Raw genomic sequence first — 13,958 nt, forward strand, 5'->3', positions numbered from 1 at the left:
GCTCCAACTACCATCACGCGTTAAATGTCTGTTACTTCCTGTCGCGCTTCCATAATCTCGTCGAAAACCCTTTCACATGAATCACCTGAGTACAAAAAGTAACAGTGCCACTGTTCTATCCTTTTATACGTTATGTACGTGTATATGTGCATACCGCTATCCCACGACTTCAGTCACGTCAGTGAAGTTTCATTTGACTTGTACAAATTTCTTTTTTATGAGACTTCATTCCGCCGTTTTCAATCTATTTCTGTTATTTACGAGCATTAAGTGTAATGTTGTAGGCTCTATAATTATCTGTAGATTAATTCGTTAAACCTTGTGTGAAATTATTTCTTCCGTAAACTCTGTTACAGGTTCCTCTGACTTTCTCGGTGTGAACCATTACTACACAACCGTCGTGACATCAGGTGAAAATGGGCCATTTCCGTCCAAGAGAAGAGACTCGAACGTCGTCAGTGTCAGTACTGAGGTACGTAAGCTGCGGAAGTCTGGCACTAAGCGCTCAGCTACAAGTGCGACGATAAAGAATTGAAAGTGGTATTTGGACCAGTTGAAGTATTTTAGACGTGACAGCAGTGATTGTATAGACGATTTTGTCATCGATATGCATTGATGACATATCACATAAATCAGCTATGGTAGCTATAGGGCACACGTTTCTCATTCACTGGTATAGGCAAGTACGAAGGACCTTCAGCAAGTAAGTCACACATTGTTACGGCAGACCACGTAACTTTTATTGAATGCTGAACTACACTTAAAAGTGACCCAGATACATGACACTGTTCCTCAAGACAGTTACAGATTTTGCGTAAACAGGGGTCGGAACGTCCTACCGAACATTCAGTTCCTCGTCGATAGGAATCCGATCCTTGGTGACGAAGCCATTCGAAAACCGCTGTGTGAACGTTAGAAATTCTTTTTCCCCCTAGGTGTTCTTTCAGCTTGCCGAAAAGATGGAAATTGTATAGTGCAAGGTCTGTACCCCCGATGTGCACCACCCACATCTGTGCGTCCTTGGTTTAATCATTTGCACCATTTCACGGTGCCTCGAGGCTACATTGCATCCTGGCTATGTAACGCTAGAACATCAATAGACGTCGACAGGTATCGAACCCGGTGCCACGCGTCCAAAGGAAGGGCTGGGCCGGTTTTCATTTACCTGCACATACTTGATGGGTAGGTAACACAAACTTTGTTTAAAATTAATTCAGACTTGACAGTTTAAGATATTGATCTTTAATAATTTATAAGTTATTTTAATTCCACTGGTAACAACCTAGCCGGATAAAATTTTACCCACACAGCCTGAAGAGCTATACAAAAAACAAACGAAGACGGAAATACAACAAATCCAAAAGCTAACGTCAGTAGGCCTGATTTTAAAAAACAGCAAACAACAAGCAATAACGTCTGAAGGGCTGATTTAAAGAAATTGGCACTACCACAACCGATAATGTCTGAAGTAATTAAGGAAATACAATTAGAAACTCAATAATTAACTGGTACTTGAAAAGCTAATTTTGAAACAGGCCTGAAGGGCTATCTTAAACATACTATATTTAAACAACAAGGTATTTGACAATAATTAAGGAAAAGCAAAAGGCTTAACCAAGGACTCACAGAAACAGGTATACTTCAAAATTTCCACAGATGATAATTACGATCGCCTATAAAATAACTGAAGATTTCGTTCTCAAGTCTAAATTAGAGGGAGATGCTTCACATTTCGCTCATACATGACCTGGCCGGTATACTTCAGCCGACTCGCGAACCACCAGTTTAGTGTGGGAGTGTCCACAAGTCTACAACAGACTACAACATTCACTTACCGGCCGGTACTGATAATTAAATACAATAATAGCAGAAATGGGAACCTAAACGGAAATTTTGCTGGCCCCACGTTAATTAGCTGGCACCGCAAGGAAACATTTTGTTACTGAATACAATTCGCGGCCCCAGCCGACAATTAAACAAACGGACATGAGATATCAACACGCCAGACAAACCGTACAGAGCAAACTCTCTCCGTGAAGTTTTTAACGAAACAGAGCATAAAATATCTTAATATAGGGAGGAGCAGATTGAGCCGACACAGAGATCAGATCAAGATATACAGTCAGGCAATTCAAGTTGCGTAACGACTAACTAGAACAGTTGGCGATAGCGGAAGAACCTTGAGGAGGTGGCACACACTATCGTAGTAGTCTGCAGAAGCGAATAATTATGCTCAACATTGCACCAGGCTGCTGATTTCAATGCTGAACTAGCAAGACCGGAATGGATAGCCCAGTGTGGCGTCGAATGAAATGAGGCTTGCACTTGGCGGCCTAACTTCCCCGAATAGGAGTCTCCTGGCCAACGATGCCATACACTCATTTCCATTTTTTCCAACGAGGATCTTACTGTCACGCGTACTTCAGCTTTGAAGTACACTTCTAGTTGTTGCACCATTTCAGTCAGGCAGTGAGTTGATCCTGTTAACCACACCGCAGCAAACTTATGTCCAGGAAACCCGGTACGTGTACCTTGTATTGACAATTCGCATTGTAATTTTGCAATGCTCTTAGCGTCATACGAACAGTGCAACTTACCTTCCGAAGTTCTCAGGTACATTTCCATCGCAGGGCGTCTGCAGTACTCGAAATTCAAACTTATTTTGTAGAATAGTAAGTGTTCCAGTGGTAGCGGAGAACCTCATGTGCTGGGAGATAGTTCTGGCTCATTGTGTAATAGAAAACTAAATACACAAAAATTCTAATAATAGAATTCGAAATAAGTAGTAATTGGCGTTGTCTCCGTTGTTTGTTGGTGAACTTGTTCTGCAGGCAGACGAACGTCGGCGGAGTAGGTCGTACGGACTAGTTGCATTACTGTGAACTGAAAACGACATTATTGGCATCTTCTGACAACAGTGAGATTGGTCCGTGTGTGTCAAAAACGTGATTATTGGCAAGAGAAAAAAACACTTCGTGTGAGTGCTCGTTTTGAATACAGAGTCACCAACTTCCTTCTCAGAGTATGAAAATATTTTTTTGGCGCCCATTTATACTTTGCTGTATTGTCCCTCATGTTGTGAATATTAACTACATTAATGGTGAGTTGTCTGTTGTAGAACGCTTATTGTACTGACATCTCGCGCATACATTTAAAATAGAAACAGCACTTCTCCAGCAGAAGTGTCATTTCTGCACTAAACTGAAATTTTCCTTCTTGTCTGTAGGCCAGGGATAAATGGTACACGTATTTTTACATAAAACTATAGGTAGTTCCTCTATAATCACTACAACGTGAATAATGTATATAGTGTTCAAAAGTGCAACAAACTTTTCAATTTATTACGTACTACCCAACCATAAACATACATCAGGGTTTCATTTGCTTCCTCTAACAAGAGTTCCCGTGTTTTACCAATAAATACGATGTTGCTGACGTCAGCAACGAGAACTTTTCCTGTGTGTCCTATACCTTCTGGATAGCCATTGATGTATGTGTTTCGAACAGAACTGGACCAAGTACACTACCCCGAAAGACACCTGTGTTTATCTGTTTCTTGGCTTGCAATGGTTTCACTAAAAACTTGTCATCAGGAGACATATGAACTTTCTCTGCATTTTGCATTCAGTTTTCCAAGACGGCAAGGGAAAGAGGGATTTCACAGTGTATACTCTATAGTGTTTCCTAGATTTCTGAAACCAATTTGTAGCGATGCCCCACTTGTCGTGAGCATTCGTTTCTGATCTTTTAATATAACTTTGTTTCCGTGCTCTTATACTCAGTCCTACGTTACATATATATCTTCACTTTTTCCTGTTCCAGCAATTTCCTTGGGCATTTCGCAACGTACTGAACTGGATTGCCAATGAATATCCAGGTTATCCTATCATTGTGACCGAAAACGGCTTGGGAAATGATGGTGGTCTCAATGACACTGATAGAATTGATTACTTGACGGTGAGTTTCGATCATTGCCTTCAGATATTGATAGCATTAGAAGCTTAACTCCGTAAAATCAAATCTTTAAATATTTTACACATTGGTTGCAGTCTTACTTGACGGCGCTTCTGCAAGCTGTCAACACTGATGGCGTTCCAGTGATTGGCTACAATGTTTGGAGTCTCATGGACAATCTAGAATGGAGCAGTGGTTTCACGTGAGTCCTTGTGTATTTTCTTGCTCCATTTTGAGACAGAAACACTAAAGCGATTTATGCATCATGAGAATCTCTTCAGAGGCTACAGGAAATGATGAAGTGAGCATTGACGTAATTGTAACCATGACCGAAATTATTATTTCAGTTCTTACAGAGGTGTTCTATTTCAATCTTGTTAGGCACACATATTCTTTTGAATGGAAACGATATTTAATTCAACCTACGCCGAATAATAATGACCGAAAATCACCATGCTTTTACTGGTTGATTAGGATACTATGAACATTGTTAAACACTTCGTACCTTGTTCAGGAACACATACTTTATTATCTTAATATTTATCGATGTGAAAACGTGTAACTCAGGCTTCCAGTAACGTATTACGACAACAAGCACAGCAATCAAAGTGACTGAGTACCTCAACCCATGGACTAACAGAACACTGCTTAATATCAGCTAATAATTTGAGACCGATCATTTCGTTACGTGAGGTTTGAAAACTACACGGTTGAATTTCTGAGATAGTGCAACTAAGGAGTACAAAAGATAGCTGAGAAGTAAATAGCGGACATTTATTTAAGGATTTGAAAAAGTTGATATAGAGGAATGTTCTCTCAGGAATGCTTTAGAGGTTAACAAATGGTTCCGCTTTTCTTCCTGTGCAGGCCTATTGACAATATCTCATCTGTGTTATATTATTGTAAATGTACCTTAATGCTGACTGTATACAACTGCAGAAAAGTGCTAACACTAAAACGATTGCTTCCCATGTTTGACCTGTGATCAACATCAAGAGTGGTTCAATACTTGGATCTCAAACTACATCCGACTACAGCTAGCAAAAAATGCTTGCATAAGGTATATGTGTAACGTTCGGTTATTTGGTAATGTTGTCCTTGTGCTTAGATACTGTGATGCTACCAGGAAGACAATGCGGTTTTTCACTAGTCCTATATCCTTTATCAGTTTCGTAGAAACTCATCTCCTCAACATCTCTTCAGAAATTTCAAACACGCAGCATCATTCCATAACAGAAGTACAAGTTCTTATACGTCAAGCATCTTGGCCGAATCAAAGTGTAACTCTAAATAACCCTTTATATCAAAAATACTTCTGGAACATTCCGTCCAAAAGATTGATTCTAATACTTCTCCTTTCTTCATTATTGCAGCTCCTTTATTGAAGCACCTAGGCTGTCTTCCTCTTGGGCAACAGCGCGCAGTTAACAATGTTTCAGCTTTTCCGTCCCGAATTGTTTTGCTTCTTTTCTCTGCCATTTCGGTATGATGTTACTTTTCTTCTTGGTAACACTTTGTAGTGACAGTTCCCTGTTATTCCTCCAACTTTCCAGGACCAAATAAGAAATGTGCTAAGAGTGAGATTTTGCAAACTGTAGTTGAGTTCTGTGAGAGAAAATGTTTCCTTCCATTCATGGTCCGAAACTGACGCTGCTGACTTCAGCATAAACAGGTCTTTGGCTACAGCATGCGAGCGAAACACAAAGCCTGGAACACAGGTAAGCTCCTCTAATATACAGTTCTTAGGCAAACTGCAACTGCCCAGTAGCCCCGAAGCTGTGCAGACCATTGTCTAGCAGACTTCACTGGATTTGTTTCTGATGTGGAGATAAGCTAAGGGCTCTGTCATATTGTATTGTGACTAGCCCTCGTCGACATTATGGTGGCATAGTGGCACAGGATGAACACCATGTGAGGGTACTGGAGTGTAGTATCTGTACGTGGTTGTTCTTTGGAGGGCGACAATGCCCAGTGGCGCAGAGAGTCGCAGGCAGAGGCAGTTGTTGAGAAGCTGTGGAAGGTGTAGGCTGCGTGAGCCAAAGGCGGTTGCGTAGCGAAGGATTTATCTCTATGTTTAATAGTAGTGGCACACAGTTTGAATAATAGTGTGTTTATGTTTGTGCAGTGTGATAAAGGAAATAAATTACGTTTTTCCAGTTCTTCATGCGTCTCCATCAGTTAGTTCCACACCATTGCATTTAACAATGAGCGAAGTCTCGATATACACGGTCAATTACAATAAGAGGATTGTAACATAATAATCATTAATTAACCCACATTATCTCCAAAGGAGAAGGGAGCTTATAGCCACATACATCGGCACCTGAGTAAGCGCCTGGAAATGACACTTCATCGAACAGTGAAAACTATAAGATTGAAGTCGATCTCGAATACACTGCAGAAACATAATGAGTTTTACGCGACTGAACATAGAAAGAAAAAGGCACTGAAATACAAAAATAGAATCTAAGGCAAGGAAAAGAACATCGCACCACGAAGGAGTAATGGGACAGAAATCAATAGGTATGATGTTCATGTACAGACAAACAAATGATAAAAAGCTTCACAAACTGACGAAGTCAATGACATTTGGTCCACTTCTGGCTCTTATGCAAGCAGTTATTCGGCTTGGAATTGATTGATAGTTATTTGACGTCCTCCTGATGAATATCGTGCAAATTCTACACAACTGGCACGTTAGGTCATCGACCTCCAGAGGTGGCTCGAGAGCCCTGTCCGTAACGCTCCAACCACCCTCAATTGGGGAGACATCTGGCGAACTTGCTGGCCAACGTAGGGTTACGCGAACGCAAAGGCAAGCAGAAGAAACTCTCGCCTTGTGCGGGTAGGCATTATCTTACTGAAATGAAAGCCCAGGATGGTTTGCCATGAAGGGCAACAAGACACGGCGCTGAATATCATCGACGTACCACTGTGCTGTAAGGGTGCTGGCGATACCAACCAGAGAGGTCCTGCTACGAAACGAAGTGGCAACCCAGACCACTACTCTCCGTTGTCAGGTCGTGTGGCAGGCCACAGTCAGGTTGGCATTTACGACGTGATTATAGCCGCTCGACTGGAGTTAACAGACTTTCAGCGTGGAACGATAGCTGGAGCTAGAAGCATCATACATTCCATTTCGGAAATCGTTAACGAAATCACCGTTCTGAGATCCACAGTGTCAAGACCGTGACGAAAATGAGCGTGCCGAGAATATCAAAATCAGCCACTACCCCTCACCATCTCAGTACAGACAACTCAGTGGCCGACGGCCTTCACTCAGAGACTAAGAGCAGTGTGAAGTGGGTAGAGGTGTCAGTGCTAACAGACAAGCAACACCGGTAATAAGAGCAGAAATCAATGTGGGACGTACGAGGAACGTGTACGTTAGGGCAGTGCGGTGACGTTTGGATGCGGCAGCACATGACCGATGCGACTGCAAGAGCGCGACCATATCGGTTGGGCCCTAGACGACTGGAAAAACATGGCCTCGTCGGATGAGTCCCGAATCAGTTGGTAACAGCTGATGGTTGGTACCGACTGTCGCACAGACTTCAAGAAGCCATGGAACCAAGTTGTCAAAAAGGCAGTGTGCGAGTTTGTGATCGCTAAATAACGGTGAGGGATGTGTTTGCATGCAATGGGCTGAGTCCTCTGGTGTAATTGAACCTATCATTGAATGAAAATGGCAGTGTTCTGATACTTGGAGACCATTTTCAGCCACTCATTGACTTCATGTTCCCAAACAGCGATGTATGTTCGCAACTGGTTAGAAGAACATTCTGGGAGATTCCAGAGAGATCGCCCGACATGAATCGCACAAACATTAATGAGACATAATCTGTATCTCAGTTTCTACACAAAATCCTACTCCGTCAACACTTTAGCAATTATAGATGGCTGCAGATTCAGCTTAGTACAGTATTTGTGAGGGGATTTCCAACGACGTGATATCCAAAAATATTAAGATGCGCGGAAAAATACCTTTTGCTCCCAGCAAACGCCTGCTGACGAAGGAATTTGTGATCACCTTCGAAAGTTCGAGTTTAACTTCGGTTTGACATGGTCCATACACCGACAAGACTTTATATAGGGATGTTACCTTCTTAAATTTCCATGTTGTAATCACGGCACATAGGCTACATATTCCTCTGTAAACAATTCACACTTTTCCTTCTATCGGTTCCGCAAGAAATCGTAATTGTGATCTTGAAAACCATTATCATCGTTTTCCCTGTAGCACACGTTCCTGTTTATTTATGTACTGTGTGTGTGTATACACCTTACAGTGAAAATTACAAAAGCGACAGTAGATCTACTATACATGCATGTCAAAGACTTACCAGTTGTCACTGTTTGCAGCACAAAATACGGACTGTACCAGGTGGATTTCGACAGCCCTAACAGAACCAGGACGCCGAAGGAGTCTGTATCTCTCATATCGCAGATCTACGGGAGCAGGGAAGTGCCTGAGGAATACTTCCGCTATATTGTTCTCTGAATTTGCGTTGTTCTCTGCTATATACTGTATTTCTGTAATGAATAAATAAAGCAATTCGGCTCAGTCTCTTAATCAATGAAGTTATTTTCTTGAGTGTTAATGAATGCATTATGTAAAAGCACTACCCTTTGTTATTCAGGTTTTCATATGCTTTAGATTTTCATAGCAAACATCAACAAGAAATACATGTCACATCATCCACGACGGCATATCGATATTTAAAGACGAGACTCTGCAACATATATGTTACAGAGCCCACAGTGTTTTTAATTCCAGTATCCTTATCTTGTAGGTGATTCTTGCATCTATTCTAAGTCACTTCTATGGAAATTGGATATGGCCCATTTCATTTGGCATGGACCTGCTTTTAATTATTTCGTCATCGAAATTCACAAGCAGTGCCCCGTCCTGTAATTACAAGAAAGTAGCAAAGATGAGCAAAGAAAAAAGAAGCGACATGGCAAGGAGAGACTACTTGGCAACTAACAAGTTAAGGTAAGCTGCTCATGGAAGCTAAGGCTGCTTCGAACGCCACAGTGACGTGCACCGAGAGGGAGAGTGAAGGACACGTAGCTACAGTAACAGGGGTCTTATGTCGGTAGACTATTGTCTGAGTGGAAGATAATGAGGGCTGCCTGTAGACCTCCAACTAATGCTGGCCTGCAGGCTGTAAGTGCTACAGAGCACGGAACTCGGTGAGGATGATTAAGTAATTGGGTAGAAATCTTTAGAAGTCTCCTCTGCCGTACAACTTCAGATGGCTCCTCTGGCACTAATTATTAACGAAACTGTCCATTAATGTCCCCTCTGCATCTCTAGAAGACATCTCGGTAGCAAAGACTGGCACATAGGTAGTGGAAAATAACAAAGTCCAGCTACCGTCGCCCTGCGACATGCAGACGGCGTCCACTGGTGTCTGTGCTGCCCTGCTCTACCTTGGGTACTGAGGAACCCCCACTCATATGGCTCGTGTGCCTGCTTCCCGATCCACTGGTACGCACACAGTGCTCTACCATTAACGTATCTAGTTACGTCTTGCAGCTCTGTCCTGCTGCCCCGATTGGCCTTTGCCTAGTCACGCATTCAAGAGTCGACTCCCCCCTGTTTCTCGCCAGGTGCCGCGAGTCCATTTTGCGTTGCTGTCTCGTTCAAACCCTGTGACAATGTTTCGGGGCTCCCTTGGCCGGTCACAGAGGAACAATTCCTGACTTTTTCATTAAATTCTATGGTGCACGGAAGAGCGGTCCGCAACAACAGTCTACCAGTTTTCTCCTCCAGCGTCCTCTGGAAGGACCAACAATTTAATGTAGCTTTTCCATGTCTGTGGATTATTGCTTCTTCATATAATCACACCGGAAGTCTTATGGTTCAAAATGGTTCAAATGGCTCTTAGCACTATGGGACTTAACTTCTGAGGTCATCAGTCCCCTAGAACTTAGAACTACTTAAACCTAAGGACGTGACACACATCCGTGCCCGAGGCAGGATTCGAACCTGCGACCGTTCCGGTCGCGCGGTTCCAGTCTGTAGCGCCTAGAACCGCTCGGCCATTCCGGCCGGCCAGTCTTATGGTCAACTAGGGCCGAATTACAAAACATTTAGGATGACTTTAAACGTATTGCAGAAAAGAAAACATTCCTTTAACGGGATCAGAGCAAGGTATCAGGCGTTCAGGAAAATTTTCCGGAGTAGCACAGCTCGGGGATGGAGCTATTGCCGTAAGGAGGCGGTCCGTCTCGTAAAGCCTTTTGTGCTGAAAAGCGTTGTTACTGGCTAAATTATTCCTGCGTATATGTATGGATTTGTAACTAAAACTATACAAGCTTAAAATCTTATTCACCTGAGTCTCGATGGACGTCATTCATTTGTGATATTTACCACTTAAAGCAGTAAAGCTGTAACCTGTAAAGTCAACTACATTGGAAATAGCGCAGTGTCACTATTTATTTTGATAATAAGCTGCACGAAAGCCAACGGCCTTGTCGCAGTGGTAACACCGGTTTCCGTCAGATCACCGAAGTTAAGCGCTGTCTGGCTCGGGTATCATTTGGGTTGCTCACTGTTTTCGTTGTTGAGACAGCTTGTGAACACATGAAGGTGGTTTCGGAGGTGATGCATTCAGCGCCATAGCTACCAGTTGCTGCAATCAACACACACCAGACGCCCCGGTAGGAGAGTACCAAGCTGGAAAATGGAGAAGACGAACCGCAAGATGCAAGAGCATACAACCATTGCACTAAAACTCGGAAACTGTCGTACTGACTGACATTAAAAAACGGGGCTGTTATGCCGTGGTCGGTAGCGAGCCAGTGGGTGTGTTGGACCTTCCATCGAGCTACGGACCCCCTTGAAGATGTCTGCCGCAGTCGGAGACGAAACGTTGGGAATCGACACAGAATTCATCAACCGACCACGGCATAACAGCCCGGATAATTATAATGGACATGATATTTCCGGCCGTGAAAGTCTACATTTTAGTATTAAAAAACAGACATGCGATTGAATTACATAGCCGACGCTGACTCATAATCGTATCACAAGCTGCGACATCGTCGCGAACAAACACAGTGACCCGTATATGTAATAAGTTTCCTTTAATTTACGTCTGTGGTCACAATCTTTTCTGTTTAACAGATTACTGGTTTCGGTCTTTAATGACCATCATCAGATCTGCAGCAAAAATGGGAAAAATATAAATACACTCGCAAACTGTATACAGGTTAAGAACAGTACATAGAGCATATTGAAAAGTAGTACTGACAAAATTTACATTTGTGCGCTTTAAATGTGAAGAGGCATACCTGTCTCATAAAAACAAAGTCGTAATGCACTGCAGCCATAGTGGCATAGTCAACTGTTAAATTTGGAATCAGCACCAGCATCGTCAAATAAATATAAATCACATCACATGCACGAGTCATGTTGTCAGTAAAACTACTGTTTAAAACAAGCTGCCGTACAGTAGCCACAAGATGTTTGTGTAGTAAGTTGACCAGATGTCGATAATGTCAGCATACACTAGTTTTCAACAATTAATTGAAACAGCGAAAATAAAAAGGGGATACAATAGTTAAAGTATGTAATAAGCTTATAAAGTATAAAAAGGGTGACAGTAATAAAAAGCAATAAAAAGAACACGACAAAAGTAATATTGTTAAAAAGACGAGTGTCAATATTATAGGCAATGACACAAATATTAAACACCGTTAATATTGCACCGGGTAATATAAACAACATAAAACAAATCGCTAAAGCAGCCACAAATGAAAGGAAATATAGTTCTGCACATATTCAGCGCCCTCTGGTAGCGCTAACGCCAGAATTCCGCACAGGCGGGAAGTGGTTGGAGGAACGTGACCGCCAGAGGGCCCCTCCTACCCTGCGGAACTTCGTTGCAAGAAGAGAATGATAAAATTCCATAACAGTGGATGATCTACATTATCTGATTAATGCAGTCTATGAAATGAATAAAGGAGGAACAAGAACCTACTAGAGTCATGCGTAAAACGTATGAAAACGAAGTAAATATGTGATACACTCAATACTAGGTGTTTTTATGAGACAGGTATGCCTCTTCACATTTAAAGCGCACAAAAAGCATCTAGAGGGTTGGATCCCCTCCTTCGAAAGCGTCAGATTGCAAAGCCTGGGCTACTCTCAGGGTGGAATCTCCGTCTTCGAAGATTGTGTTTGTTTGTTTGTCTGTCTGTCTGTCTGCCCGCCGCTTGCTGCTGTAGCTGTTCGTCCGTCCGTCCGTCCGCCTGCCTGCTCGCTGTCCATCGCCGTCGTCGTAACCGCTGCCGCCGCCTGCTGTTCGTCCGTCTGTTCGCCGCCGCCCATCGCCGCCGCCGCCACCGCCGCCTGCAGCTGCACGTCCGTCTGTCCGTCGCCGTTCGTCTGCAATGAGTACTCCCACCTCCACCGTCATCTACACCTCCCCCTCCCCCTCTCCCACAGTCACTTCCTGGAGTGCCGCTCCTGGCCTCCCTCCTTACACCTCCCCTTCCCTTCCCCCACTCACCCATCCCCCTATCTCCTCCCCTGCTGTATACCCACACCTCTACACCCTTCCTCCAGCCTCCACACCCTCAACAGCTCCCACTACTACCCCTGCCCTCACGTACGCCTCTGTTGCCGTCTCTGCTGCCGCCCCTCAGGTGGTTGGCTTCCCCTCTCTCACCGACCCCGTCGCTTCGTCATCTGCATCTCCCGCACGCATCACGTCGCGCCGAGCCACCATCGCCACCACTGAACCAGCTGCTTCTCCCGGTGCCTCCACTATGCTGCAGGGATCTGCCACCTGCCACCTCCCTCTCCTCCCCATCCCTCTCCCCTCCTCCCAGCCTCCAGTCTCCAAAAAACCCCAAAAGTGCGTCATTACCGACTCTGCTCCCGCCACTTCCCACAAAAAATCAACACCACCTCCCCCTCCCCCTGCCGTCACCATGGACACCACCTCTCCTCCCGCCACCCATACCTTGGCCCCCACCCTCCACACCTTTTGTCCTGTCAACTCCCGATTCTAAGTTCCTCGACGCTCGTACCCTCACCAAGGAAATACGAAAGTGCTTACCTGGTGCTCCCATCTCCCAACTCATTCCCCGCAGGGGCTCAGTCCTTATCAAGTCCCCGTCCCCATCCTTTCACACAGACCTCCTGCGCAAACTCCCACGAATTATGTTCGGCCCCCACGCCTCTCTGACACCCTTCCTTTCCACTTCCACTCCTCGTCAGCCCCAGCCTCCCCGTCGCCCCCCCCCCCCCCCCCCACCTACACCGCTGTGATCACCAAGCTCAGCCCGGTGATAACAGAGGATGAAGTGTTGGTAGAACTGAACTCCCACCCAGACTTGGAAATCCGCTCTGCCTGCCGTATCCACAATGCCTCTGGTCCCACCTACCTCATGCGGGTATTCTCTGAGTCCGCCCCATCCATAGACCATCTCCTCACCCAGGGTGCCCTGATATACCACCGTCGCCACCCTGTTGAATCCTCCATATCCCCTCCCCAATCCTACCGTTGCCAGCGGTGCCTGATGTACAATGACCACCTGACTCCCAACTGCAAAAACCCCCCCACCTGTCCCCATTGCAAGGCCTCCCACTTTCTTAAGAACTGCCCCAACCTCGCTGCTCCTCCTTCCTGTAATACCTGTAATGGCCCCCACCCCACATACTCCCCCAAGTGTAAAGCTAAACCCCCTCCGGCGACCCCTGAACTTACAGTCCCAGTTCGTCCCGTCGATCCCCCTGTCCATCCCAACAATTCCCTCCGTCCACCCCCCACGGCCGAGGACATCATCCGGTTCATTACCATTGTACTCCAAAACATTCACCCTTTTCAGTGCCCCTCACCTTCCAACAAATCTCCCTTGCTGCTTGCTCTGTTTTCCACCTGAACACCTTTGCCACTTACTCCTACAACCAAGCCCACTTCACCTTCAACCGCCTCGACACCCTAGTTTAAGCCTCTTCCCTTCCCTCTCTTCCCCCCCCCCTCCGT

The 13,958-nt window shown here is 44.6% G+C and overlaps 1 protein-coding gene across 2 annotated transcripts in view; it reads left to right on the forward strand.

The window, feature by feature from the left end:
* LOC126199077 (myrosinase 1-like) overlaps positions 1-13,958 on the forward strand; it is a 143,926-nt gene that overhangs the window by 25,505 nt on the left and 104,463 nt on the right. Inside the window, exons 8-11 of one of the 2 annotated variants that reach the window (XM_049935814.1) lie at positions 357-472; positions 3,823-3,957; positions 4,050-4,156; positions 8,317-8,493. The exons of the other annotated variant lie outside the window; for it this stretch is intronic. Coding sequence (XP_049791771.1) covers positions 357-472; positions 3,823-3,957; positions 4,050-4,156; positions 8,317-8,455 — 497 coding nt within the window. The 3' untranslated portion in view covers positions 8,456-8,493. Of the gene's footprint in view, positions 1-356; positions 473-3,822; positions 3,958-4,049; positions 4,157-8,316; positions 8,494-13,958 lie in introns of those variants that run through there. 2 annotated transcript variants of the gene reach the window in all.

Source organism: Schistocerca nitens, chromosome 8, assembly GCF_023898315.1.
Source record: "Schistocerca nitens isolate TAMUIC-IGC-003100 chromosome 8, iqSchNite1.1, whole genome shotgun sequence".
NCBI classification, from domain to species: Eukaryota; Metazoa; Arthropoda; class Insecta; order Orthoptera; family Acrididae; genus Schistocerca; species Schistocerca nitens.